The sequence below is a fragment of the Somniosus microcephalus genome, chromosome 30 (genome assembly GCF_052327205.1).
Source record: "Somniosus microcephalus isolate GS21.2 chromosome 30, FLI_Smic_1.0, whole genome shotgun sequence".
Classification (NCBI taxonomy): Eukaryota; Metazoa; Chordata; class Chondrichthyes; order Squaliformes; family Somniosidae; genus Somniosus; species Somniosus microcephalus.
The window spans coordinates 15,546,393-15,572,644 of record NC_141016.1 but is presented as its reverse complement, the minus strand read 5'-3'; the positions used below and the strand labels follow the sequence as shown (position 1 = coordinate 15,572,644).

The 26,252-nt window shown below is 44.5% G+C and overlaps 1 protein-coding gene across 5 annotated transcripts; it reads right to left on the bottom strand.

Annotated features, from left to right (window-relative positions):
* Positions 1 to 1,410: 1,410 nt before the first annotated feature.
* On the bottom strand, positions 1,411 to 25,995 carry LOC147097939 (sodium-dependent phosphate transporter 1-like). Of its 5 annotated transcripts, none has more exons than XM_085971031.1 (11): positions 25,927 to 25,995; positions 11,818 to 12,388; positions 11,410 to 11,550; positions 10,574 to 10,659; positions 8,653 to 8,749; positions 7,686 to 7,805; positions 6,318 to 6,590; positions 4,475 to 5,039; positions 3,493 to 3,678; positions 2,470 to 2,554; positions 1,411 to 2,137 (listed from the first exon to the last, which is right to left on the bottom strand). In XM_085971031.1, the coding sequence occupies exons 2-11, from the start codon at positions 12,104 to 12,106 to the stop codon at positions 1,982 to 1,984; spliced, it is 1,998 nt and encodes a 665-aa protein (XP_085827157.1). In that variant the 5' UTR covers positions 12,107 to 12,388; positions 25,927 to 25,995; the 3' UTR covers positions 1,411 to 1,981. The 5 variants fall into 5 exon arrangements, with proteins under 5 accessions (XP_085827157.1, XP_085827158.1, XP_085827155.1 ...); XM_085971032.1 differs by lacking the exons at positions 8,653 to 8,749; positions 25,927 to 25,995 and adding exons at positions 7,906 to 7,954; positions 15,980 to 16,235; XM_085971029.1 differs by lacking the exon at positions 25,927 to 25,995 and adding an exon at positions 15,980 to 16,234.
* Positions 25,996 to 26,252: the final 257 nt, after the last annotated feature.

Below are 26,252 nucleotides of genomic sequence, written 5' to 3'. Positions count from 1 at the left end.
GCTATCAGGACAGTTAGGAACAATTAGAACAGAATTGGACTCTTGAAAGGAGGTAAATAAGAGGGAGGCTTTATTGAAGCACGACTGATACTAAAAGACTTGCATTTATATAGTACCTTTCACAACCTCACTGTCCCAAAGTACCCAACAACCAATGAAGTACTTTTTGAAGTGTACTCACTGTTGTAATGTAAGAAGTATACTTTGTACCTGTACTGTCAATCCGGAGTACTATTTCAAGTTAAACCACAACTACAAGACAAGACAAGGGAAATGTATACAAACTGGTAAAATAAATGTTTGATTTGAGCAGTGAACAAAGAATGTGTGTGTAATGGAGGCAAACACACTGAACTCAGTCAAGAGGCAGTTAGACCTGGTGATGCATCCAGAGAAGGACAGGCTGAGTGATCTCCCTCATCTATACTTGATCTCATGCTCAGAGGTATCATCTATCTGAATTGCTGCTGCATTCCAAGGGTAATCTATCCTTCACACGGTAGGTTGCCCAAACTTGCTTTTCTAGGTTTATGCTTCCCAGGAAGCCATTGCCCACTAACCATTTTGATCACTGCATGCCACCACCCCCCCCCCCCCCCCCAAATGCAAATCTCTATGGCCACACCCCTCCCTATCTCTCACCTCCATCTTTACACAAGTTAAACCACCTCAACTCTAACCCTCTAGAAAATGATCCCTAGTGCTTTTTTTTTTTTTTAAATAAATGGCTATTACATCTGCATCATTACTTTGAATCTGCACTCCCAGATCCCTCTGCTCCTCTATCCCATATAGACACTTATTTTCCACAGTCTCATTCTTCCTACCAAAATGTACTAGTTCACACTTAACTGTATTGAAGTTCATTTGCCAATTGCTTGCCTATTCTGCATATTTATTAATGTCTTCCAGTATGTTATTACAGATTTCTCCATTAACAATACCCCAATTTGGCATTTGCAAATTTTGAAATTTTACTTGAGGAGAGTCCAAATAGTTTATGTAAAATGGTGAAGAGTGGTCCCAGTACTGATCCTTGTAGACCACAACTTCCCACCTTTTACCTTGTGGCTTGCTGAGTTTCATCTTCCATGACCTTTTATGCCAGTGTCTATTTACATTGTATATACCAGATGGTAGGGATGTCCAACCTATTGCCCCAGGCCCTACCAATCTGGCTGACAAAGCCCAAAATTCTGAGCATGGTGTGTTATTAACTCATTGATGATACAAAATTTCAGTAAATTGGGATATGCAAATTAACATGCATCTACAACAAATGTAAAAAGTGTCACTATTTCTTCCCCATGCTTCCACAGACAGCTTATAGAAAATACAATATGACCACCACATTGTTTAGCATACTGCCCCACATTTTGCTGTAGTAAATTAATAAAAATACAAAAAAAATAGTGCAAGGCGTGCTAATCTTTAATGAACATTTACAATTACAAATGAGTAATTTTCTCTAATTTGTTGGTTTAAATGGAAGACTTTGTGAAACAACTGCACACATTTGAATCTTGCACTTGATTGCCCCACTCTGGGACTTCTACATTGCCTCAAGGGGACAGGCAAGTGCTTTATGCATACTTATTTCAAGTGTTAAGTGTCAAAAAGAAGCTTGTCCAGCTCATAGTTCACAGTATTAAATAGCAAACCACCTTGTTAATTGAAAGCATGCAGTAATAAACTCAAACACTATACAAAAAATTGACAATGGTTCTCAAATTGAAAGTATTTAAACATCAGCCTTCCAAGACAAAAAAAAATGTAAAAAATAAGTTTACAATTTCTACAGCACATATTCAGCCAGGTTGGACCCCATTTACACATATACTGATGTTAAAAGACTCAAGGTGATAGCTTGGACTTCCATTGTACAGGTTTCACATTAAACAATCTGAATAAACTGCTCTACTGAAGCACAGGGTCACGACCATAGCAACACTGCCTTGAAGATAGGTGGTGCTCAGCACATTTATAAGATAGCATACTTGAATAAAGCCATGATGGCAGCACTAATAAGACCAGAGATTGGGACCGTAACAAACCACGCCATGAAGATGTTGCGGAAGAGGCGCCAGTCAACAGCTTTTTTTGCACGCATCCAGCCAACAGCTACAACCGAGCCAACCTGCAGAAGCAAGTGGTAGTTAATATTAGGAAGTGTTTGGTTAACATGCAGTTTGACAGATTTCTTTAGAGGAAGCATTTTATGTACCAAGTTTAATCACATGACTGCAGTGTATTTGTGAATTTGATCAGGAATATGGTGCCCAGACAGTCATGACCTGGGCTTACTACAAATTACAAGTCTTAAGCACATATTAAAACTTGGGACAGTCCCATGCAGCACCCCAACACTAATTCTACACTTCAGGAAAGTCCAGGAACATTTTGTCTACCAATTCTTTGTTAGATTGAGAGGTCACAACACAATTTGGAGATGCAGTTGATGACACTCACCTTGCAGTGTGTTGTACTAACAGGAAGACCAGCATTTGAAGCAATCACTACAGTAAGAGCCGAGGCCAGTTCAATACTGAAGCCACTGTAAAGGTAAACAATTCGTTATAACATCCAACAACCTACTTCATCATTGGTCCATTTATGCTGGAATTGAATTTCCTACTGGTTGATAACACTAGATAATTACATCAAATGCTTAGATATTGGATAATGAATCAACAATGCTCAGCAAGTGTTTCTGGGTTGCCTAATGCAATCACTTCCTACTTGGTTAAATCTGCAGAAGACCACAGTGGCAAATGAGTGATAAAAACAAGTATTTTGTGAGGGATTAATGCCTTCATTCCTTTTGTGATAGCTGCAGGGTTAAAACCAGATTAACGAAGGAATTAATCTGCTGGGTAACCTGCTCCAGGACCAGAGACAGTCTCAACCCACCTTTTAGGGGTCCACAGCACTGAGCTAAACCTCTCAGATCAGGGATGGCTACTGTGAAAAGTGAAGTCACACTGGTGCAGGGGCATACTTCTCAGGCTGTACAAGACCCCTTTGGAACTAGAGCAGCAAGAACTTCATTCTGTATTTGACTATACCTGACCCAGGAGTGCTCTATCAATACTGGATTCCTGAAATGGAAGTGTCAGATCTGTGTGTCAACATTCCTCACCTCAAGCAGTTTAAAAAAAGCTTTATTTTTAACTTTACCCAGGAAATGTTTTAAGCAATTAAATTTCATGATTGATGCATGGTAAACTATTTAATCCAGATGTTCAATGTGTAAACTAAAAAAAACCCTCAAACTTGACCTTGCTCAGATCAATTTTTTTTTGGATAAGGAAATAGGCAGATTTAAGTTCCAAACAAGGAAAAGCTCACAAAGATGCAATGTCAGCCAACTTATTGGAGCCCATCAACCATAGTGCACATGACTGGATTATCACTTCAAATTCAGTACACTTATCATCCATTTCCTCAACATATTCAAATCCTAGTAACTACAAACAGTTAGAGATTGCTTACCTTGAGGGAGTAATTGGCGTCAGATCCTTGCCCATTGTCTGAATAACTCTCCGCCCCCAGACCCACAGACCAAGACATATGCCCACGCCTCCGTATAACAGAAGCCAAATTGGCGTTTCCATCTCCGAGTTAACATTGCCCGTGGCGTAAACAACCCACAGAGCAACCAAAGGACCAATTGCATTGCTGAAAAAAAATAACCAAAAAGAGAGTTTAATGGGCCATGCGAAGTAAAGGCAAGCAGATAAGCCCAAGCACTCCAGTTTTACTATATGTAAACCTATTAATCACTTGCCTTCCCATATAGACTTGAAAGTACAGTAGGCCAGCCGATACTAGTTCCACAATTGGAACTAGCTACTTCAAACCCATTTATTTGTATTCATCCTTTTCAAATACTAATCTAATTCCTTTTAAACATTTTACTTTCTGCCTCAAGAACCACTTGTGGTAAAACAGCCCATGTGTTCATAGCCCCATGAAGTTTCCAAATTCCCCTTACATTCCACTGGTTATAATGAGCCTATGCTCCCTCACTACAGAGTCACCAACTCGTGGACAATTTTAATAAACTATCTTCTCAAACTTGCCATTTACAATATTTCTACTCCATCTGCCTTAACCTTGTTTTGTGAAAAAAAGCCCCAGTGTTGAACCCTTGTCAGCTATAACCTCTCATTCCAGATATCATACTCGCAAATCCACTGTACCCTGTCCATGCTTCTAATATCCTTCCTACAATAGTGTGCCCAAAACAGCAAGCAGTACTTCACTGGCCTAACCATCACTTGTACAAATTCATCATTTCCTTGCTTTTACATTATATAAATGTTAGGCTTCTTCCTGGCAGAAACAGTCTGGAACCTTTAGATAAATTAGAAGTTCCTCGTCACAAACAGCAGCCATTTGAAACTGAATTGAGAATTGCAAGACTATAACGTGTTAATGTCTGGTCAGAAATCAAATGCAAAAGGCTACTCACCTGACATCATTGCCACCGTGAGCAAAGGAGCCGAAGCAGGCAGTCAGGATCTGCAAAAACTGGAACAGTAATGAAACTTCGGGCTTTTCCTGCTCGCGCCATTCCTCCACGGACCCGTCACTGCACTTGCGGTCTGCCAATTCAATTTCAAGCTTCACACCTTCATCCTCGGGCGTTTTGTTGGAGTCGGCCATAGCGTTGCAGTAGCTACTATAGCTATCTTGTCGGATGCGTTTCTTTGATTCCAAGCCGGATGCAGTCAGTTTTTCCATTTCCTCCGCCTTGGCTTCCCCTTCTTTGGGCTTGAAGGAATCAAGAGGCATGCCACAGATTGCCATGGTGTAACAGGTATAGCTGTTGTTGCGACGTAGCGGCCTGCTGCCCGGTTCGTGGGAGTCTCCGGCACAGTCGATCATTTTGGCCAAGTGCAACTTGTGAAGAAGCTCTTTGTACAATCCGGAATCTTTGTGCACAGTGTGATAGTGACCACTGTAGCCATTGGTGCTTGTCTGGTTACTGATAACCTGGTTGAACTGCACATTACTACTTCCAAATTGCACAGTCCCTACAACAGAGATGGAGAAAACCATTAAAAAAAAACTCTGGTACAGCTGCCTCCACATTTTTAGTGTATATATTATATATATATTTCGTTTGTTGCATCAGATGAGCCTGCACTCCCTGATCAGGAGCTTAACTAAGAATTAAGCATATGGGATAGAGCATGTTAATGCTTTAATTTATTGTAAACTAGTTACTGGATTGGATTTCATTACCTTCGCAGTTTAAAAAGGATGAATAGTCGCCACACCATTCACTAATCGACTAAACTGTTAAATTAGCCATGAGTTATTTAAAAGAAGCAATACAGGTGAAGTTCTGAATAGTTCACTGTGGAATTAGAAGTCTAGTAACAGTTCACAAATGGTTAATCAAAAATCAGCAGGCAAGTCCCTTTAAATTCTTAGAATTTGAGATAAGTGATTATCTGGAAGAAAATAAGCAACCTTATTCCCCAATGAAATACAATTTCTAAGGCTTACTTAAACATAAGTTTACAAATCTTGCACTAATGGAAAATAAACTGAACTTCCAAATGACAAGTTTTTAAAAAAAATTGCCATCCCTTTCAAGAACAGGTGCTTGCTTCAGACGGTCAATCTGTCACACAAACAGTGATAGTTGAATTTCAAAACAGTTACAAGAGTATGACCAATTGGGATGTTGAGGACAGCAAGTATATTTTGATTAACAATTTCAAACCACAAAATGTTTATATTCCATTTACACCCGGTTTAGTGTCTTCATCAATAATGTTTTGATGAGATGCCAGCTTTCTTTCCACAGCTGCTCCTACATCAATACATTAGCATGCCAATGTATTTTACCTCCCTGCAAAGAGGTATGCAATTTGAAATGGTTTTAAACTGATATTTAAGATTGTGAAAAGATTAAAAAAAACACCCAGTTCCATTTGTCACATAGGCCTCTTTGGACCAGCAGCCTAAAATAGGCCTGCAGGGGTTTCCGAGGAACTAACCTGGATGTTAAAGCCAACAATTTAGTTTGGTGAATTTAGTCAGCTCCGCACCCCCCCCCCCCCCCACAAGCTAAATGGCTACCAAATGAGCAGGTGCACCCAATGTTCCCTCTTATTTTTGGGTGCATGGCCCATTCACAGCTTCACACGTGTGAAACTTTACAACCCAGCTCAAGTACCATATTCCAGTAAGTGAGAGCTCTGGGCAAAAACCAGCCAACCACCCTGAAGTTAGTCCATCAAGAGATGTACCAACAGGCCATCTTCAGAGTTGACATTTCCCACACCGATTTGATATCTTACCATTCATCACATGGTCAATATTGGTTTCCTTCATCGCTCCACTGGAAACACAATCTTTCCCTACATCCTCTGCAGAGTCACCGATAAAAGCAATTCTTCCACTTGGCTTCTCAGCAGAAACCCCATCAGTCACAGGAGTCTTGATAGCAGATGCTGCATCAGTTAACAGAACCTTCAAATGGGTCTCTTCCAGCTCATCCTTGGGTACCGAATAGTAATCATCATTCTTCTTATCCAGTACAGCACTGGCCAAATTACGGGCTTTGGCCTCTCCTGTGGAGTACAAATGCCCAAAAAAGTCACAATGTCAAGAATCAATCTCCCTATTTCACAGACCTCACTGAATCCTTGAATGAAATTTGTGAATCATTCATCAAGAACAAGGACAATGGATTACAAAGCCACTTCATGTTACTGAATATGTACTTTCTCCAATCAAGGAAGCATACAACTTCACTTCAGTATACAATAGTGCAGCAACAGTATACAGCCCGTTAAAATGGTGAGGTGACAATGAGAAGCACGCAACATTCTGCATCTTAATGCAGTTTGCAGGCTTGACAAGACTTTGTTGGAACAGTCACTATAATAACTTCCTCAACCAAGACATTCCAGGTATCATGCCACTGGTCCATTAGAATTCACATTAGGACAATCCAAATGTACATAGAACTCCCAAATACCATGTCAATCTAAGGCAGTGTCTGCTCTTGGATTCACTTTACTCAAACATTAAATCACACCAAGTTTCAGTTAAACTACAAAAAAGTGCAATTAATCATGGCAAATCAGGGAAACCACATTTTCCAGTCAGTCTATAAACAAAGCCCAAATCAATATATTATCCATCCCTCTCCCAAAGTAATGAACACCACTCTAAACTCGAAGGACAAGTGAGTGAAAGGAGCCACAGCACATTAATTAGAGCAGCTTCCTACAGCATCAGTGCATTATCAGAACATAGCAGCCCCAGTTGCCTGAAGAAACCGAAGGCCGACTTGAGTTACATTTCCCAGCTTCTTGGAGCGAGAGAAGAAGTAGTGAGGAAAAAGGGTGGGAGGGGGAGAAAGAAGAAAAGACTATTAAATCCAGTTCCCATCCCTCCTGTGGTCTGAGGACATTCCTTTCCTGAACAAAATGTTAACCACAGCAAATTTACATTGTGATTCATTCTAAAATTTAAAAAAAAATTACATTGAGCAACAGATCAGTAAAGTATCCTGGGACATCCCTATTTCAATAAATTCACAGAAAAAGTGGCAATTTAGATAAGAACAAATCCTCATTAACCTACACCTCCAGTGTCCTTGCACACTCACCTGAAAACTGTGGCATTTCGACCATGGAAGTCTCTTAAATTTCACTTACTTTCAATTTTTCTCTTAATTCTGGGACAGACGATGAACCAGACGAAGAATGCACAGATCACACCACTGCCCAATGTAATCAGCACCATACCCCAGAGTGGAATGCAGTTAAATCCCAGTACTAGAAAGAGAAAAACATCTACTTTAGAGAATCACAAAGGTAGACGGGGTCCTCTAATATACCACCATTTCTACCCCTACCCACTCCAATAAAAACATACCAACTAGAAACAAGTAAACTTGTGTGTTGTGGGGCACCAACTGGAATCTCTGGAGACAAAACAGTGAATCCTAGTTAGAACAGAAAACTCGATACATGAATATCTTAAGGAAAGCTGTCAAATTGCCCAAGAGAATTACATGGCCAGAGTACACCTCTCCCACTGCTTTATTATTAGGAAGCAAAGTATCCAAATCCAGTCCTTATCCACTCTTGCACTCAGACATGCAACTGAAAACTATAAATTCTATTCTGTCCCTACACCAGATTTATAAAAAGACTAGCTTTAAAGAGGAAGGCTTAGAAATTCATTATCTCATATCTATTGCTCAGACCCAGGCTTAAAATAGCCACATTGAAGGAATTTCTACAATGTTTACAGTGCAAGTTTATAATCTTTCCTTGTTCACCAGTTGGCATCACTTTCTCCCCCCCCCCAGGGCTGAGTTTAACTAGCTTTCTTTGAAAATTGAAACCAAATCCACCAACAGAAAAAGGGACAGCATGTTTTTAAAATAGGACTATGGTCTTTAGAAGGAGAAAGAGTTACTATTACTCTTGATTGAAATGCATGAATTAATAAGCACAGAAGTGACGTACTCTAGTCTGCAGACTTCTGTAGCCAAATGCCTTCTATGCAACAGTAAGCCTTGATGGGAAAGAATGAATTATGCATTTTATACTGACAGCTACACAAAGTTTAAAAAAAGAGCTGCAATTCAGTTTCAATCAATCAGTTAGTACTTACAAGGTGCTCCCGTGTACATAATAGAGAAAAGATTGATCGCAATTGTAAAGGCATAGAAGACAGGCAAGGCTCGGAGTCCATTTGGCACAGGGTCAGCCTGCAATACAACGATGTTAGTTCAACAAGGAAGAAGAGCCTTTAATCTATTAATTCCACCCCTAACCCAATCTATAATTTTCAGAAGCCAGCCTAGAGGAGCACCATCTGTATAACATCTACAAGTCCCACTTTGTGGCAAGCTTGCCAAGCTGAAGAACTAAATAAAAAGCATGGCTGATTTTCCCTCAAGGCCTGATGCTGCAATTAGCACCAAACTAAACTGTGATGGACATCTTTCCACCATGCAGATTCTCCTACAGATGAGGTAGGTTTTAAGGAGCATCTTAAAAAAGGAAGAAAGAGAGGCTGAGAGGTTTAGGGAAGGAATTAGAGCTTAGGACCTAGGCAGCTGAAAACATGGCCGCCAATGGTGGAGCGATTATTAGGGGATGTGCAAGAGGCCAGAATTAAAGGAGTGGAGAAATCTCGGGAGGGGTGTGGGGGGGTGGTGAGGCCATGGAGGGATTTGAAAACAAGGATGAGAATTTATTTTATTTTATTTTATTTAAAAATAGAGGCGTTGCTTAACCAGGAGCCAATGTAGGTCAACGAGCACAGGTGTGACAGGTGAACAGGACTTGGTGCAAGTTAGGATCCAGGTATCCTAACCAAGCACAATGTAACAGCTCACCATGGTTTAGTAAGTCAGAAAGTTATTCCACAAGTCCAAGTGGCCATTTGTAGCAGGCAAAATTGATACTGCAATATATTTATCATCTTCACAGCATTTAACCAGCAGTACAAACTACAGCCCAACTAGAATGGATTCATTGTTATTAGATAGCTTCCTCCAATTACATTTTACAAATGGCAGATAGTTTCATTCGTGTCTGCAATATAACAACTTGTATTTATATAGCGCCTTTAACGTAGTACAACGTCCCAAGGCGTGGCACAAGCATATTTGAAGACAAAAAAATTGACACTGAGCCACAAGGATAAATTAGGGCAGGTGACCAAAAGCTTGGTCAAAGAGGTAGGTTTTAAGGAGCGTCTTAAAGGAGGAAAGAGGGGTAGAGAGGCAGAGAGGTTTAGGCCGGGAATTCCAGAGCTTAGGGCCTAGGCAACAGAAGGCACGGCCACCAATGGTTGAGCGATTATAAATCGGGGATGCTCAAGAGGGCAGATATCTCAGGGGGTTGTGGGGCTGAAGGAGATTACAGAGATAGGAAGGGGCAAGGCCATGGAGGGATTTGAAAACAAGGATGAGACATCTGCCTGTTTTATAGGGAAATCTGATCATTTATCCAGAAAAAAAGAAAAATTCAAGGAATGACTAGATTATTTTTGCCAGTTTCTTCTCTCCTGAACAGACTCCTGCTGCGGTGTCATCCCACAGCAATCACTCTCCAATACCGCTTGAATTTACCATTCTGGGCAAGTGTGTCCAGCCAGTTTGATTGGGGGAGCAGGAAGGAGGGCCTCAGCAGAGCTCAATCCCGTCTTCACATGACATACACAAACCTCAACAAAGTCTCAGTGGATTGCAATCAGAAGCGAGCAACTGAGGTGCTTTCCCACCCTCTAGCTCCAGAGTATCGAGGCCAATTGTAGCATGCTCACTATTGCCCTGGCTGCACGATAGCACAGTTCAGACTGCTGGCTGAACTTCAGGTCTTTACAGCTCAGTTCCACATTGTCCACCACCAACTAAGCCATTAGAGGAAGCTAAATCAACACTTAAGCAGTGTGCAAACTTGGAATGTTCCCAAAGCTAACTGGATTCCCCCCTCCCCCACACCAACTTCCGTGATGGGCTACCTTAGTCTGAACCAGACCATATTCCTTAATAAGGTTACTCCAAATTGTCAGATTCCCTTACCTTGTGTAAAATGAAGAAGCGGACAAAGTAAAAGACAGCAGCAGACATGATCCCAGACAGCAGTGGTGAGATGAACCAGGTAGCCACTGTATAAATTGGAGAATGAAGGGAATGTTAGAACACACACGCAGGCACCTATCAGTCCTACAAATGCAGTGCGAGCTCACAATGTTTGTTTTGGGGTTCGTGGTGTCCACTGTGACCTCAGCTGCTGTGGTCAACACATTAAACACCAACAAATTATATACAATATATACATCATGTGTCCACGTTTCAGTTTGTAACAAATGTACTAGTAACTTAGTAATTTATGTACCAGTACTTTCTCTTATGTATGAGTACTTTGTGCCAAATTAGTCACTGAGGCTCATGCCCACAATTTCCCCATAACATTTTTTTTTTTTTTTTTTTTTTTTAAAAACCATTCCCTAGTGCCAAATAGGATATTCATTTTTAACGATCACTAGAATTACATAGAATCAACAGCACAGAAACAATTCAAGGGGCCAGCCATAATGTGATTATTTTTAAATAAACAGGAATAGAAAATACTCTTAACCCCAACCCAGAGTTTACCATTAACATGAAATTCTTCCAGCACAAGTGGCAGATTTGTAACGAACATTGTTTGCTATCCAAAGCAAATTGAGAATACAATGACAGTTACACAAAATTATCTGGGCCGCTAACTTAGTGACAATGGATACAGGGCATGCCTTGGTGTTCTGCAATTTTGTTCATCTCTCTCTCTCTCTCTCCTCTCCTCTCCTCCCCAGACCCCCAAAAACCATAAACTCAGTGACCTTACACGTTTGAAAAGCAGAGCAGAAACTCACCAATCTTCAGCAGCTCCAGCCACTTCACACCGTGAGCACCTGTAGCCACCAAACAGAAACCAATGGTAGCACCCACAATGCAGTGGGTACCAGATATAGGGAGCTTCAAAAATGAAGCCAGTAACTGCCAGACAGCAGAACCTGTAGAGGACAGACAATATTATCCCACAAATATAGCTCATCAATGACTTCATTTCTAAAATATTGACCAACTATAACAGCAATTATCCAGGATACTTGGAGTAATTTAACAGAACTATGTCAACAATCAAGGCAGGTTTTAGAAAAAAAAACTATGACCTTGTTCAAGGTTCCTTGGTACAATCACGGCTTTGATTTTTTTTTTTTTTTTTTTTAAATACAAATTTACAGTGCTAGATAAATGCAAGCCCACCAATCGTTACTTACCAAACATGGCACTGACTGACCCAGCCATTAGCACTTGTTGACTCGTGTTGAACATCTCCACGTCGATTATTCCTTTACGGATGGTCTCACTGACTTTGGCACCCAGCAGCACAGAGCCCACCGTCTCGAAGATTGTTGCCAAGATGCAGGCTTTCTTGAGTGTCAGCACGCCTGAACCAACCGCCGTCCCAAATGAATTGGCCACATCATTGGCTCCCACCGAGAACGCCAGAACAAATGCAATGATGAAACCAACTACTACCAGCCATACGGAGTCATCTAGCGCCATGTCACTTGAGCTTGTAATGCTTCAGAGGTACGGAGTTTTAAAAAAATACTATTGACTTAAATATACAAAATGAGGTAACAAAATATCTTGATATGTAATAAATAACTGGATTAAATAGAATATGAAGATTAATATGCACGACACTCAAGTATTGTGCAACAGTAATTGCTATCCACTGTGTTTAATAGTCTGTCTTGCACAGTCTTTACAATAGTCAACAATTAGAAGGATTGAAGCGAAATCCATTGTGGATACAGCAACAGATTTGGGCTGTTCTTCATCCTGTGGAAAAGCAAAGGGCGCATATTATAAACATGCAGCAATATTTCAACATTACTCAACTTTGGCCACAAGGGTCCAAAGCCAATAGCTCAATGTGTCAATAAATCCTTACAAGCACATCATTTGCTTCCTATCCCAAAGATCACCATTTCAGATTCTGTACCATTAAGCAGAACTGAAAGGCAAGTGTAGTAAAATAACATTTCACCACCAGCAGGACAGATAGTCCAACCAATCAATCAATGAAGAGAATTCAAAACCAGAGAATTCTGTGCATCACAAATCCAAATTTGTTGAAGAAATTGATTTTGCAACAATCAGTTTACCTAAAGGTAGTGGTGTTAAGTCCCATCACAATGTTAATGTAAATATAATTCAAATCTTCTAATTAAGAGGAAAAAACAAACCACTTCAGAAGCAGACAAATCATGCAACTTGGGCTGCCTGAATAGTAATCATTATTATTAGAAATGAACTCAAGTTCCACAACAGAAACCACTTCCAATTGAGCTCCCCGTAACATGTCTGGACAAATGCACCATAGTACCACGCTACAAAGGCCGGAAGCTCCTAAATTCTATTCTTGATGCTTGGATCTAGGCTGAGTTAACTGACAAGTCACAGTGATCATGGGATCATTACAATCAGACACAGCATCAGTGCAAGAGAGCATGAGGTGGTGAAAGAAAGAACAAACAACTAGAGTTTCTGATCACTGCCAGTTCTGCTGGAAATACCGGTTTAGAGGTCAGGTGGAAACAGCATTGGACTTGGCTGCGCTAACCTCCACAATCCAATGGCCCACTGAGCGCCAGACACCACAGGGCTGTCAACATCCATGAAACCAAAGTCCAGCACGAACCAGCAGAAAACCCACAGCACCCTAAACTGCAGCAAACGCGGACACGATGGGCCGAAGGGCCTCTTTCTGTGCTGTAAAACTCTGACTATAATATACTCTCTAAATCTGCTGTCAATTTCTGTGTACACCGGGAAGGGCATTACTGGAATGAGAAGCTGATCAGCCTCCCCAGCCTCCTCCCGCCACAAGGCGCAGCTCAAAATTCTGTGACTTCTGTTCCACTTCACACCCAATTCGCCCAAAATTCTGGCTTCCAAACCACCCCCCCCCTCCGCCCCATCTCAAAATTGTCCTTGCCTAAAAATTCTTCTATGGTCTTCACCTTGTTTACACGCTTCAACCTCTCCTGAGCTCTCCTTTCTTGACCCAGCATTGTGTATCCCTATCTCTTCTCCCCACCAATGTGGGCCATGTCTTCAGGCATCTTGGGCCACTCTAGAATTCCCTCCTCAAAACCTCCGTGCCCCTAAAACCCACCCTTTGGTCATCCCGCAATCTCTCTGGTTTGGCACCCATTTCTCATGCCTCTTGCCATGCGTTTCCATTTAAAAGCATGGGGCTGGGGGGGGGGGGGGGGGGGGGTGGGGGGCATGTCTTCTCCCAACTGCTTTTAACGACCACATTAAAAAGTTACTCATAATTCCATGTAATGGTTCAAAAATATTTACTACTAGAACAAAATGAACTCCTGTGGAAAATACAGAAAGTTGCATTTATATAGCTCCTTGAAAATGGAAAAATGTTCCAAAGTGCTCAGGAGGTGCAATTTAAAAAAAAAAAGTGAATGCTGACCTAAATGAGATATGAAAGTGTGACCAAATGCGTCTTTGGGAGAAGGCAGAAGTCACCCAAGTTTTCCCCCAGTGCCAAGGAGCATTACTTTAAAATACAGTACGTGGTCCTACATGCTAGAAATCAAACTTCAAAGCGAAGCGTGTTAAACTACACGGTTTGCCACGGAATCGATTTAGTCCAAGGCTTAAATTGCAACATTATTCGAGGGAAATCGGCGGCTTTAAAAAAGTTTCATGCGATTGTAACTTTCAAAAGCTTACATGGTGCAAACCGAGTCATGCGTATTAATCGTGTCGGCAGACGCTTTGATTACATATTAAAAGCCAAATTTAGTGGAAATCCCGATCGGTACAATCTTAAATTCGATTTGAACAGTGAAGATTGTTTTCAGCGATTTCCTCTTCCGATTTTAAAAGCGCCATCCTTTTCGCGCCTCTTTGTAACGTTTGAAAAAGAGTAAACAGGAAATGTATTCCCGCCGAGTCTATTTAAACCCGGAGCCAGACAGGGAACCCCCGGGACACTCAGCGCCGCCAATCCATCCCGAGCAGTTCGCAGCTCCTCTTTTACAAATGCCCCCCCAAAGCGAACGGACGCAGAGCTTTGCAAGCAGCTCCGAGCCCGGGTCGGGAAGCCAGCCTGCTGGAATCGGGGATACAGGGACCTTCCCCGACCCCAGAGAGGAGGCTCAGTCGCCACAGCTCCCCACTCCGGCTCATTGCAACTGAATGATTTTTTATTCCAAAGTCCGACTCGGTTTAAAAAAGAGAGAATGCACCAGCGGCCGATAATAGACAGACACTGCCCCCTCCCCAGTGAATCAGTAACTTGCACCTTCCCCTCACTCTCCCCAGTGAACGGGAATACTCTCTCCTCCCAGTGAACGGGCACCTTCCCCTCTCTCCCTCCAGTGAATGGACACTCCTCTCTGCCCCCCCAGTGAATGGGCACCTCTCTGCGCCCCCCCCCCCCCAAAGTGAATGGGCACCCTCACTGCCCCCCACCCACCCCCCAAGTGAATGGGCACCCTCACTGCCCCCCCCCCCCCCCAGTGAACGGGCACTCACTGCCTGCCCCCAGTGAACGGGCACCCTCACTGCCTGCCCCCAGTGAATGAGCACAGTGGCATAGTGGTTAGCACTGTTGCCTCACAGCACCAGGGACCAGGGTTCAAATCCAGCCTCGGGTGACTGTGCAAACTCCACACAGACATTCTCCCCGTGTTTGCGTGGGTTTCCTCTGGCTGCCTCCCACAGTCCAAAGTTGTGCGGGTTAGGTTGATTGACCATGATAAAAATTGGCCCTTAGTGTTAGGGGGGGGATTAAATACGTGGGGTTACGGGGATAGGGCTTGGGTGGGATGGCTGTAGGTGTCGGGACCGGGTCCTAGGGTTTGGATGATCAGCTATGATCTCGTTGAATGGCAGAGCAGGCTCGAAGGGCCGAATGGCCTACTCCTGCTCCTATCTTCTATGTTTCTTCCCCCCCCCCCAGTAAATCGCGCAGACTCAGTACACAGCTTCCCCCCCCTCCCCAGCACCTCCCGCGCGCGGTGTGGGTACCCGCCACTCGCCCGGTTGGCGAGGCGGCTGCAGTCGGTATGAGAGTGTGTGTGTGTGTGTGTGTGTGTGTGTGAGAGAGAGTGAGAGAGAGATTGAGAGACTGTGTGTGTATTGAGTGAATGTGCGCAGCTCCGCGGGCTCCCCCTCGCGCCCGCTGCCCTCCGCTCCTCCGGCCCGCCCCGGCAGCTCCTGAATGAATGAGGCGGGCCGTCACGCCGGATTGTTCCGGAATATGCCGGAGTTGCCGTCGGCCGCATGCGGCAGGCCCGGGAAAAAAAAGGAAAACCCAGGGGCCAACCTGTCGCCCGCCCACCGGCACAAGCTCTCGAAGGGCAAGTCGCCCTCGCACCGCTCGAGGTAGCCCCAACTTACCAATTAACGATGCGACTCGAATCGGTGCGAGGGGACAAAGTTAGAGCGGGTCGGACGGGCGACGACGGCCAGCCGCGCTCTCAAGGGTCGGAACTCCCAGCCACTCGGTCGCTCCGCACAAACTCCCCCCCGCTCCGCACGGATGCCGGGCTGCCTGCGGATTGCTCCGAGTGCCGCGTTGACTATCGATCGCGCTCGGTACGAAAATCAAGCTCCCGCTCGCCAGCTGTCCGCCATCTAACGCGCGGCCCACGCCTCGCCTCTTCTTATAGGCGTCGCGGTACCCGAACGCGCCGCGTCACACACGCCGTCCGCTGCGTGCGGCACGCAGCGTGCGTCAACCAAGAAAGAAACATACTGCAGATGCTGGACATCCGAAATAACAACAGAAAATGCTGGAAAAACTCAGCAGGCCAGGCAACATCCGTGGAGAGAAATTAGAGTCGACGTTTCGGGTCGAAACCCTTTTTCAAAACTGGAAAGGAAATGAAATAGATCGAAGGCAGGACTGCGATAGAACAAAAGAAGTAAAGAGACATTAAGAGGTATTCAAAACCAGATGAGATGGTAATAGGACAGTGGAGACAAAAGATGGCTCAGATTAGGTGTGAAGTGTACTGGCAGGATGAGAGACAGCTGCCATGTGGGAGAGAGAAAAAAAGGAAAGGCGGGGGGGGTGGGGGGGAAGGGAAGACCCAAAACAAAGGGGTGGAAAAAAAATATAAGTAAAAATGTAATAGGGGCCGAGGTTATGATCTGAAATTGTTGAACTCGATATTGAGTCCGGAAGGCTGCAATGTGCCTAATCGGAAGATGAGGTGCTGTTCCTCGAGTTTACGTTGAGCTTCCGTGGAACAATGCAAGAGGCCAAGGATGGTGAGGTCCGAATGGGAATGGAGCGGTGAATTAAAGTGACAGGCGACCGGAAACTCGGGGTCACCCTTACGGACTGAACGGAGGTGTTCCGCAAAGCGGTCACCCAATCTGCGTTTGGTCTCCCCAATGTAGAGGAGACCGCAACGTGAAACATAGAAGATAGGAGCAGGAGTAGGCCATTCGGCCCCTCGAGCCAGCTCTACCTCACCACCACCTCTCTCGACCCCTCTACTGTCTAATTTGTCACACTGCTTGTCCAACATCCAGTACTAGATGAGCAGAATTTTCCACCAACTAAATATTGGGAAGACCGAAGGCAATGTCTTCGGTCCCCGCCACAAACTCCGTTCCCTAGCCACTGACTCCATCCCTCTCCCTGGCAACTGTTTAAGGCTGAACCAGACTGTTTGCAACCTTGGTGTCATATTTGACCCCAAGATGAGCTTCCGACCAGATATCCGCTCCCTCACCAAGACCGCCTACTTCCACCTCCGTAGCATCGCCCGACTCTGCCCCTGCCTCAGCTCATCTGCTGCTGAAATCCTCATCCATGCCTTTGTTACCTCTGGACCTGACTATTCCAATGCTCTGCTGTCCACCCTCCATAAACTTGAGTTCATCCAAAGCTCTGCTGTCCGTATCCTAACTCAGACCAAGTCCCATTCACATGTGCTCGCTGACCTACATTGGCTCCCGGTCCGGCAACGCCTCAGTTAAAAAATTCTCGTCCTTGTTTTCAAATCCGTCCCTACCTCTGTAACCTTCTCCAACCCTACAGCCCTCTGAGCTCTCTGTGCTCCTCCAATTCTAGCCTCTTGCGCATCCCCGATTTTAATCACGTCACCATTGGCGGCAGTACCTTTAGCTGCCTGGGCCCTAAGCTCTGGAAATCCCTCCCAAAATCCTCCCTCTCTACCTCTCTTTCCTCCTTTAAGACGCTCCTTAAAACCCACCTCTTTGACCAAGCTTTTGGTCATCTGCCCTAATATCTCCTTATGTGGCTCGGTGTCAAATTTTGTTTGATAAAGCTCCTGTGATGCACCTTGGGACATTTTACTACCTTAAAGGCGCTATATAAATACACGTTGTTCTTGTATTGGAGCAGGTGGATAAAGGGGAACCAGTAGATGTCGTGCATTTAGATTTCCAGAAGGCATTCAATAAGGTGCCACATAAAAGGTTACTGCACAAGATAAGAGCTCAAGGGGTTGGGGGTAATATATTATCATGCTAACTAACAGAAAACAGAGAGTCCGGATAAATGGGTCATTTTCAGGTTGGCAAACTGTAACTAGTGGGGCCTCAACTATTTACAATCTATATTAATGACTTGGATGAAGGGACTGAGTGTAATGTAGCCAAATTTGCTGATGATACAAAGATAGGTGGGAAAGCAAATTGTGTGGAGGATGCAAAGAATCTCCAAAGGGATATAGATAGGCTAAGTGAGTGGGCAAAAATCTTGCAGTTGGAGTATAATGTGGGAAAATGTGAGGTTATCCACTTTGGTAGGAAAAATAAAAAAGCAAATTATTTAAATGGGGAGAGATTACAAAATGCTGAGGTACAGAGGGATCTGGGGGTCCTTGCACATGAATCACAAAAAGGTATCATGCAAGTACAGCAAGTAATTAGGAAGGCAAATGGAATGTTGGCCTTTATTGCAAAGGGAATGGAGTATAAAAGTAGGGAAGTCCTGTTACAACTGTACAGGGCGTTGGTGAGACCACACCTGGAGTACTGCGTAGTTTTGGTCTCCTTATTTAAGGAAGGATATACTTGCATTGGAGACAGTTCAGAGAAGTTTCACGAGGTTGATTCTGGAGATGAAGGGGTTGCCTTATGAAGAAAGGATGAACAGGTTGGGCCTATACTCATTGGAGTTTAGAAGAATGAGAGGGGATCTTATTGAAACGTATAAGATTCTGAAGGGGCTTGACAGGGTAGATGCAGAGAGGATGTTTCCCCTCGTGGGGGAATCTAGAACTAGGGGGCATAATTTCAGAATAAGGGGGCACCCTTTTAAAACAGAAATGAGGAATTTCTTCTCTCAGAGAGTCGTGAATCTTTGGAATTCTCTTCCCCAGAGAGCTGTGGAGGCTGGGTCATTGAATATATTTAAGGTGGAGATAGACAGATTTTTGAACGGTAAGGGAGTGAAGGGTTATGGGGAGCGGGCAGGGAAGTGGAGTTGAGACCAAGATCAGATCAGCCATGATCTTATTGAATGGCGGAGCAGGCTCGAGGGGCCAAATGACCGACTCCTGCTCCTACGTCTTATGTTCTTATGTATGGCGCAGCACTGGGGAGGCATTAGCGTTAGCCGAGGGAGCATGTAGTATAGGAGAAGCACTGGAGGCTGGCGAGGGCTACAGACCGCACATGTATCGAAATAAATTACACTTGGTGGCAGTGTATCTTAATATTTATGTTTCAGCATTTCACGGCTGAGCTATCTAGTTAAACAGTCGTAATATTGTGAAGTTATGGAGGAGGATTATTCAATGTGAATGTTTTGCCAGTTTGCTTCTAGGTTTTTTTGGCCAGATAATTTGTTTCTCTAAAAACAGAAATTGCTCTAAATACACAGCAGGTCATTCAGCATTATAAAGCGAAAAGATAGGTTATTGATGTTAGGGGCGTGCAACCAAAAGGATTACTAATCTATTTGTTTATAATTTCAAGAACCTGTCTGTCCTCTTTACAGCTACTGGCTGGTGTGTTTGTATTTTCAACATTTTCACTTTTGCTATTTTTTTCTTCCTTTTGTGACTGCTTTTTGTTTTAATCTCAGGATGTGGACGATGCTTTAGTTCCCATCTCCAGCTGCCCTGACAACTGAATGGCTTGAGAGTCAACCACGTAGGGTGGGACTGGAGTCACGTGTCGGCCAGACCAGGTAGGGGTGGCAGGTTCCCTGGTTTTTTTTCCTTGTTTGACTTCTGAGTGTCCTAACTATGAATGCTGGCTGCATCCTGTTTTTGTAATCCTTGTTTACATGGTAACTATAGCATCACAATCGACTCACAGTACTTGTGTTTAAATTCTGGCCCCGAGCATTTTTTTTTAAAGTGCTATGTTGAACCAATTATTTTCACTTGAAAAATGTGCAACTAATCCATTTGTCCACCCTGTTTTAGTTCCCAAAATTTCACATTCTCTCCGCTCCTGGCCCTCGCATGTTCTACATTATAACCAGCCATTACAAACTTGCCACGTTTCACTCCAAGGGAATGATACACAATTTGATTTTTTTAAATGAGGAAATTTTGATGTATGTAACTTTGAAAAGTAAATGTGGCTCCATAATATTTCAATGAGTTGCAATCTATATATTGCATTTTTAATGTGGAAGCAAGTCATCCTTGGTTCTGTGGGACTGCCTAAGAAGAGAAGATCTCACTGATCACCTAGGTCTGTCCATCAATGTCTACGGTGCTGACTGCTCTCTGATAAGCAGGTGCGCAAGAACAGTACAGGTTGACTCATTTGTCAATGATCCGTGTCTGATCACTGGGAAACAGCATGAAAGTGGAGTGCAAGTGTAGGTTAGGCCAGAAGTGTGCCGGTGTGAGGCCACAGTCCTGCCCTTCCCACACAGTGCAGCTGAGCTGGAAAGTGGATCTGTCTGGTGCCCTCTAGATCCACAGAAATTCAAATTGGTGCCGCACCACTGTGCTCAAAACACTCCAGTAGCGTTGCAGACAGGGAGTGAAGATCCAGTGTAATCTTCAGATGAAAGAATTGAGAAGTGGGGAAGTTGTGCTAAACCTGCATCGAATCTTGGTCAGACCACACTTGGAGTGCTGCGTACAGTTCTGGTCGCCATATTATAAAAAGGATATAGAGGCACTGGAGAGGGTGCAGAGAAGATTTACAAGGATGACACCAGAAATGCGAGGGTATACATATCAAGAAAGGAAGAACAGGCTGGGTCTCTTTTCTCTTGAAAAAAGAAGGCTGAGGGGTGACCTAATTATTATAATTAAAATTATGAAAGGTTTTGATAGAGTGGATACAGAGAGAATATTTCCACTTGTGGGGAAGAGCATAACTAGAGGCCATCAATATAAGATAGTCACCAAGAAATCCAATAGTGAATTCAGAAGAATCTTCTTTACCCAGAGAGTGGTGAGAATGTGGAACTCGCTACCACAGGGAGTGGTTGAAGCGAACAGTATCGATGCTTTTAAGGGGAGGCTAGACAAGCACATGAGGGAGAAGGGAATAGAGGGTTATGCTGATAGATTTAGATGAGGAAAGACGGGAGGAGGCTCGAGTGGAGCATAAATGCCGGCATGGACTGGTTGGGCCGAATGGCCTGTTTCTGTGCCGTATATCCGATGTAATCCTATGTAAAGAGGATTAGAGGACAGGGGATAATTAAACCCGTGTGCAAATATAATTCAGTCCCCATTTAAAGTCAGAGATTCTGCCCTTAGTTTTATAGGATACTTTTACAAAGCAATTTGGGAAGCGTGGAAGTGCAGTTGGCTGCAGCAGAGGAGTTTCCCTGCAGTACAGATTGAAGAGCTGGGAATTGCAAAATGGAAGCCAACCACTGGTGGTATAATCACAGCATAACGAGTTTACTTTTGACAGTTTCCATTTTAAATGTAGATTTTGAAATTGCAGTGGAAACATTATGCAGGAACTGCACGCAGGCATAAGATTTTGAATATACGCTAGTTAATCTCCTGTATCAATACACACCGGAAGTCAAATCCACGTTTAGCCTGCAAGTGAAGCAGGGTTAATGACCAAGGGATAATAGGGCTGCAGATCTAATTCAGTCCCCGTTTTAAAGTTGTACGTTTTCTCAATTGCCATTATAAATTCCTATGTCTCGCTGTAATTACAGCCTCCTGCTACTGATGGTGCTGCAGCACCTCCATTGGCAGGAGGGTATAATTACAGTCTGACAAGTTTACATAGCCATTTTCCATCATAAATGTGGGCATAGAAATTTCTTGGAAAAAGTTGGCCGGAAGTTCATGCAGACATAGATTTTTTATATACAGTATACAGGTATATAAAATATATTAAAAATCTACTCTATGATCCCGTAGAGCAGAGATATCCCGGCTTCTTTCTTCATGACGAACTGTCTTCTTAAACATCTCTGCCTTGCCTCCTCTACCCTCACCTTTAACAACAAGTGAGAGGAGCTCATAGAATTCTTTGTCACCAAGATGGAGACCATATGTTCAGCTGCTACTTCCCCCCTTCCCCTTGCCCACCAAACCAAACTTCTCCCTTGACCTCCCCCACCCTAGCCTGGAACCTATCACCTAGCTGCAGCTTCTCTCCTATTTCCCCTCCACGCCCTTTCCGAGTTCACCTTGTCCATGAAATCCACCCCCTGATCCTTGTACTCCATTCCCATTAAACTGCTGCGACATTGTCGACCACATCATTCTCCTCCAACACTTTTCCTCCATTTTCCAGCTCACTTGGCCTGCCCATGGTTGATTCCACTCTTGCCTCTCCAATCATAGCCAGAGCATCGTCAGCAATGGTCTTTCTTCCCACACCAGCAATGTTACCGTAGGAGTCACCCAAGGATCCATTCTTCCTCACCTGCTGCCACTTGACAACACGATCTGCAGATATGAATGCTGATGACACCCAGCTATACCTCTCTACCAGCTCCCTCACTCTCTACACTGCCTCTGTATTGTCAGACTGCTTGTTCAGCATTCAGTCTTGGATGAGCCTCAATTTCACAACCACGGTGTCCTATTTGAGCCCGGTTGAGCTTCTGACTTTCACTTCATCTCCATCACAAAGAGCGCCTACTTCCACCTCCGACCCTGCCTCAGACAATCTGCTGCTCAAACCCTCATCAATGTCTCTTCCAGACTCAACTATTCCAATGACCTCTCACCCAGCCTCCATAAACTTCTGGTCATCTAAAACTCTGCTGCCCAATTCCAGCCCACACCAAGTCCTGCCCAATCCTGTCCCACAGTCCTGCCCAATTCCAGCCCACACCAAGTCCTGCCCAATCCTGTCCCACAGTCCTGCCCAATTCCAGCTCACACCAAGTCCTGTCCAATCCTGTCCCACAGTCCTGCCCAATTCCAGCCCACACCAAGTCCTGCCCAATCCTGTCCCACAGTCCTGCCCAATTCCAGCTCACACCAAGTCCTGTCCAATCCTGTCCCACAGTCCTGCCCAATTCCAGCCCACACCAAGTCCTGTCCAATTCTATCCCACAGTCCTGTGTAGCCATCATCCTGTCCTCACTGACCTATATTGGCAGCCGGTCCTCAAATGCTTTAAATTTAAAATGTCATCCTCGTGTTTTAAGTCCCTTCATGTTCTCCCCCACTTCCTATCTCTGTAGCTTCCTCAGACCCTTCTACCCCACTCCGCCAAGTTCACCATTTGTCTGACTCCAGCTTCTTGTGCTTCCCCTCCGCCTCTCCACCTCCCTCTCTTTCTTTAAGACCCTTCTTAAAACCCACCTCTGACCAAGCTTTTGGTCACTTCTCCTTTGGCTCAGCATCCATTCTTTCTGCCTCATGCCTCTGTGAAGCACCTTGGGATGTTTTTCTACATTTAAAGGCGCTGTATAAAAGTGGTATAGTTGCTCAATGATGTACAGGTATAAACGTTTTTGTTTTATGTCATTAACATTTTACTGTTTTTACATCTATCGTATTTTAAAAATATTTTTCTATGCTATTATTGCTTGTTCCATTTTTTTCTTGTACCGTAGATGTGAGATTCATGAGCATGAGGGCTAACTTGGATGTCGTTGGATCCTTGAGTGGAAGCAACTGAAATGGACGGGATGGCAACATAATCATGTTTTGAGAGAGAGAGAAACTGAGGCTCTTTTCATTAGCATGGCGAAGGTTAAGAGGGAATCAGGTAGAGATCACAGAACCACAGAAACCCCACAGTGCAGATAGAGGCCATTTTGGCCCATCGAGCCTGCACCGACACATATCCCACCCGATCCCCGTAACCCCTACACCAACACATATCCCACCCGATCCCCATAACCCCTACACCAACACATATCCCACCCGATCCCCGTAACCCCTACACCAACACATATCCCACCCGATCCCCGTAACCCCTACACCAACACGTATCCCACCCGATCCCCGTAACCCCTACACCAACACATATCCCACCCGATCCCCGTAACCCCTACACCAACACATATCCCACCCTATCCCCGTAACCCCAAGTATTTAATCCCCCTAACACTAAGGGTCAATTTATCATAGCCAATCAACCTAACCCGCACATCTTTGGACTGTGGGAGGAAACCGGAGCAAACCCACGCAAACATGGGGAGAATGTGCAAACTCCACACAGACAGTCGCCCGAGGCCGGATTCGAACCCGGGTCCCTGGCGCTGTGAGGCAACAGTGCTAACCAGTATGCCACCGTGCTGCCCGTGATGTTCAAAGTTATGAGAGGTTTTGGTAAAGTAAATAGAGACAAACTAGTCACTAGTGGGTATAAATTTAAGGTCATCACCAAAGGGAATGGGACAAAGTGGACAGCTGTAAACATCTATCATCCATTAAATAATAGCAGAATGGGATTGAACAGCTCTGTTTTAAGCAGCCCTGAAAAACTGTTCATGTAGTGTTTACAGGAAAAGGAAACAGCACAGGATGGTAAAGCTCTTCCAGCCTGAACCAGTTTTAAATGTCAGTGTTATGTAACTTTCCTGGTGATGATCGGCTTGTGTTCCATGAAGATAACAAATTTAACTCCTTTAGAACTGAAATGTCATTTGGAATTTGAAATACAAACAGATTTTCCCGCAGCATTTTTCTCTCGTCTCTCTCACAGAAAAATGTAATTTTGTTTTCCCTCCTCTACTTTGGTCACTCCACGGCTGGGGACCCAGTCCCAGACGCCGCTGTTTAGCCAGCCAGCAAGAGGTGAGCATTAGCAGCCTGGGAGAATTATCCAACTAATCTCTTCATGTCCCTTTCTGTGTGGTAGAGCTCGGCCTCTCCCTTGACAGCAGGATCTAAAGGCGGGGGAATCTCACTGTGAAGGCATCCACATGGCCCCACTTGCCACTGTCCCAGCTGCATTATTTTGCCAAATGCAGCTTTCACAGGTCAGTAGAGACATCGATGGGGAAAAATGCGGTATCGCCCCACTTGGGGCGCCATTATCAGCCGTGCGCAAAGTTTAGCGCCTGGCGCTAATTATCGCCTCCGACAGCAAACTTGGCTTTTATCGCCTCTGGAGGTGATTGGAGCGCTAAATCAGGCGCTTCACACCTGTCCTAAGGCGCAAAGGCCGAGGAGCGAGGCGCTACCTCAGAACGCTGGCGAAGCAAGGAAGGGCAAATCAAAATAAACCTGCAAAGTGCTGCTCAGTACCCAAAACTCCTTCACACAGTGTTGAATCTCTCCAGAAGTCTCTCTCTCTCTCTCTTAGAATGCGTGGTGCAAAAATGTCACCGACAAAAAAAGGCAGGAAGCGGTCGCCTTTAAATAGCGCTTCCCTAGTCCCTTTCTGACAGCAAAACGCTCCCCTCAACCTGTCGTTGCTAGCGGCAGGCGGTAAGGCAGGGGGCGCCACTCAATATCTGGTCCGGGGCGTTGCGCACTCGACTGACGTCACAATCTGCCGGCGCAGGAGATCGTGGTGGTAGTGTTTAGCGCCGCTGCAAAATGTCTAGTTAATTTCACGAGCGGCGCAAACATCGCCGCGCCCGGGCGCTAGTTGCTTTGCGCCCCATTAGCGCCCTCTTAAGGCGCTAACAGGAGGCGCAAACAACTGAATTTTTCCCCCATCGAGTTTTCTCCTATCGTTGAAAATGCTACTGACACCCGCTATCAAGGCTCGCACATGAGTAATTGCCACTTGGTCGAAATAGTGTCAGTGACCCAGCAAAGAGTCAGCACCTTCAGGACTAGGGCGAGGGAAGAAAATGAGCGGAAGAGGCTTCTAATTCTGTAAATCACCCTGGCTCTCTCCAGGGGACCGTTACACCACTGTGACGCCTGCTCACTTGGACAGCATCGCACTGCTGCAACAACCATGTCCTTAACTCTCACACTGCTCCACCATCGTGCACTTACCAGGAGAAGACCGTCAAACCAGTGAATTAAAGTCTGCACCGACAAGGAGCCAAAAAGGTGTTTGATTGCAGCAGGAGCTTTTCCCCCCCAGTAAAGGAGGGGCCCCACTCCTGACTTTGTGGTCAATGTGATGTTCAGTGACAGGCTCTACAGAGTGGCTTATCTTGGAGTTCCATGTGGACAGTGCTGACATCATTGTCACGAGTGTGGTGTTGGTGTTTCACAATTCTGGTGAAACCCTTGCTAGAACACAAAGTTCTTGATGCTGCACAGCTTGCAGGGTTATCTTTTGACTAAACTTTTACCAAATTGACCCGGGTGATTTC

Coding starts and splice junctions, on each gene's coding strand:
- LOC147097939 (XM_085971031.1), bottom strand. CDS start 12,106: ATGGCGCTAGATGACTCCGTATGGCTGGTAGTAGTTGGTTTCATCATT. Junction 5,040..6,317: donor TATTGACCATGTGATGAATG/GTAAGATATCAA, acceptor TCTCTGTTGTAG/GGACTGTGCAATTTGGAAGT. Junction 2,138..2,469: donor TTAGTACAACACACTGCAAG/GTGAGTGTCATC, acceptor TTGCTTCTGCAG/GTTGGCTCGGTTGTAGCTGT.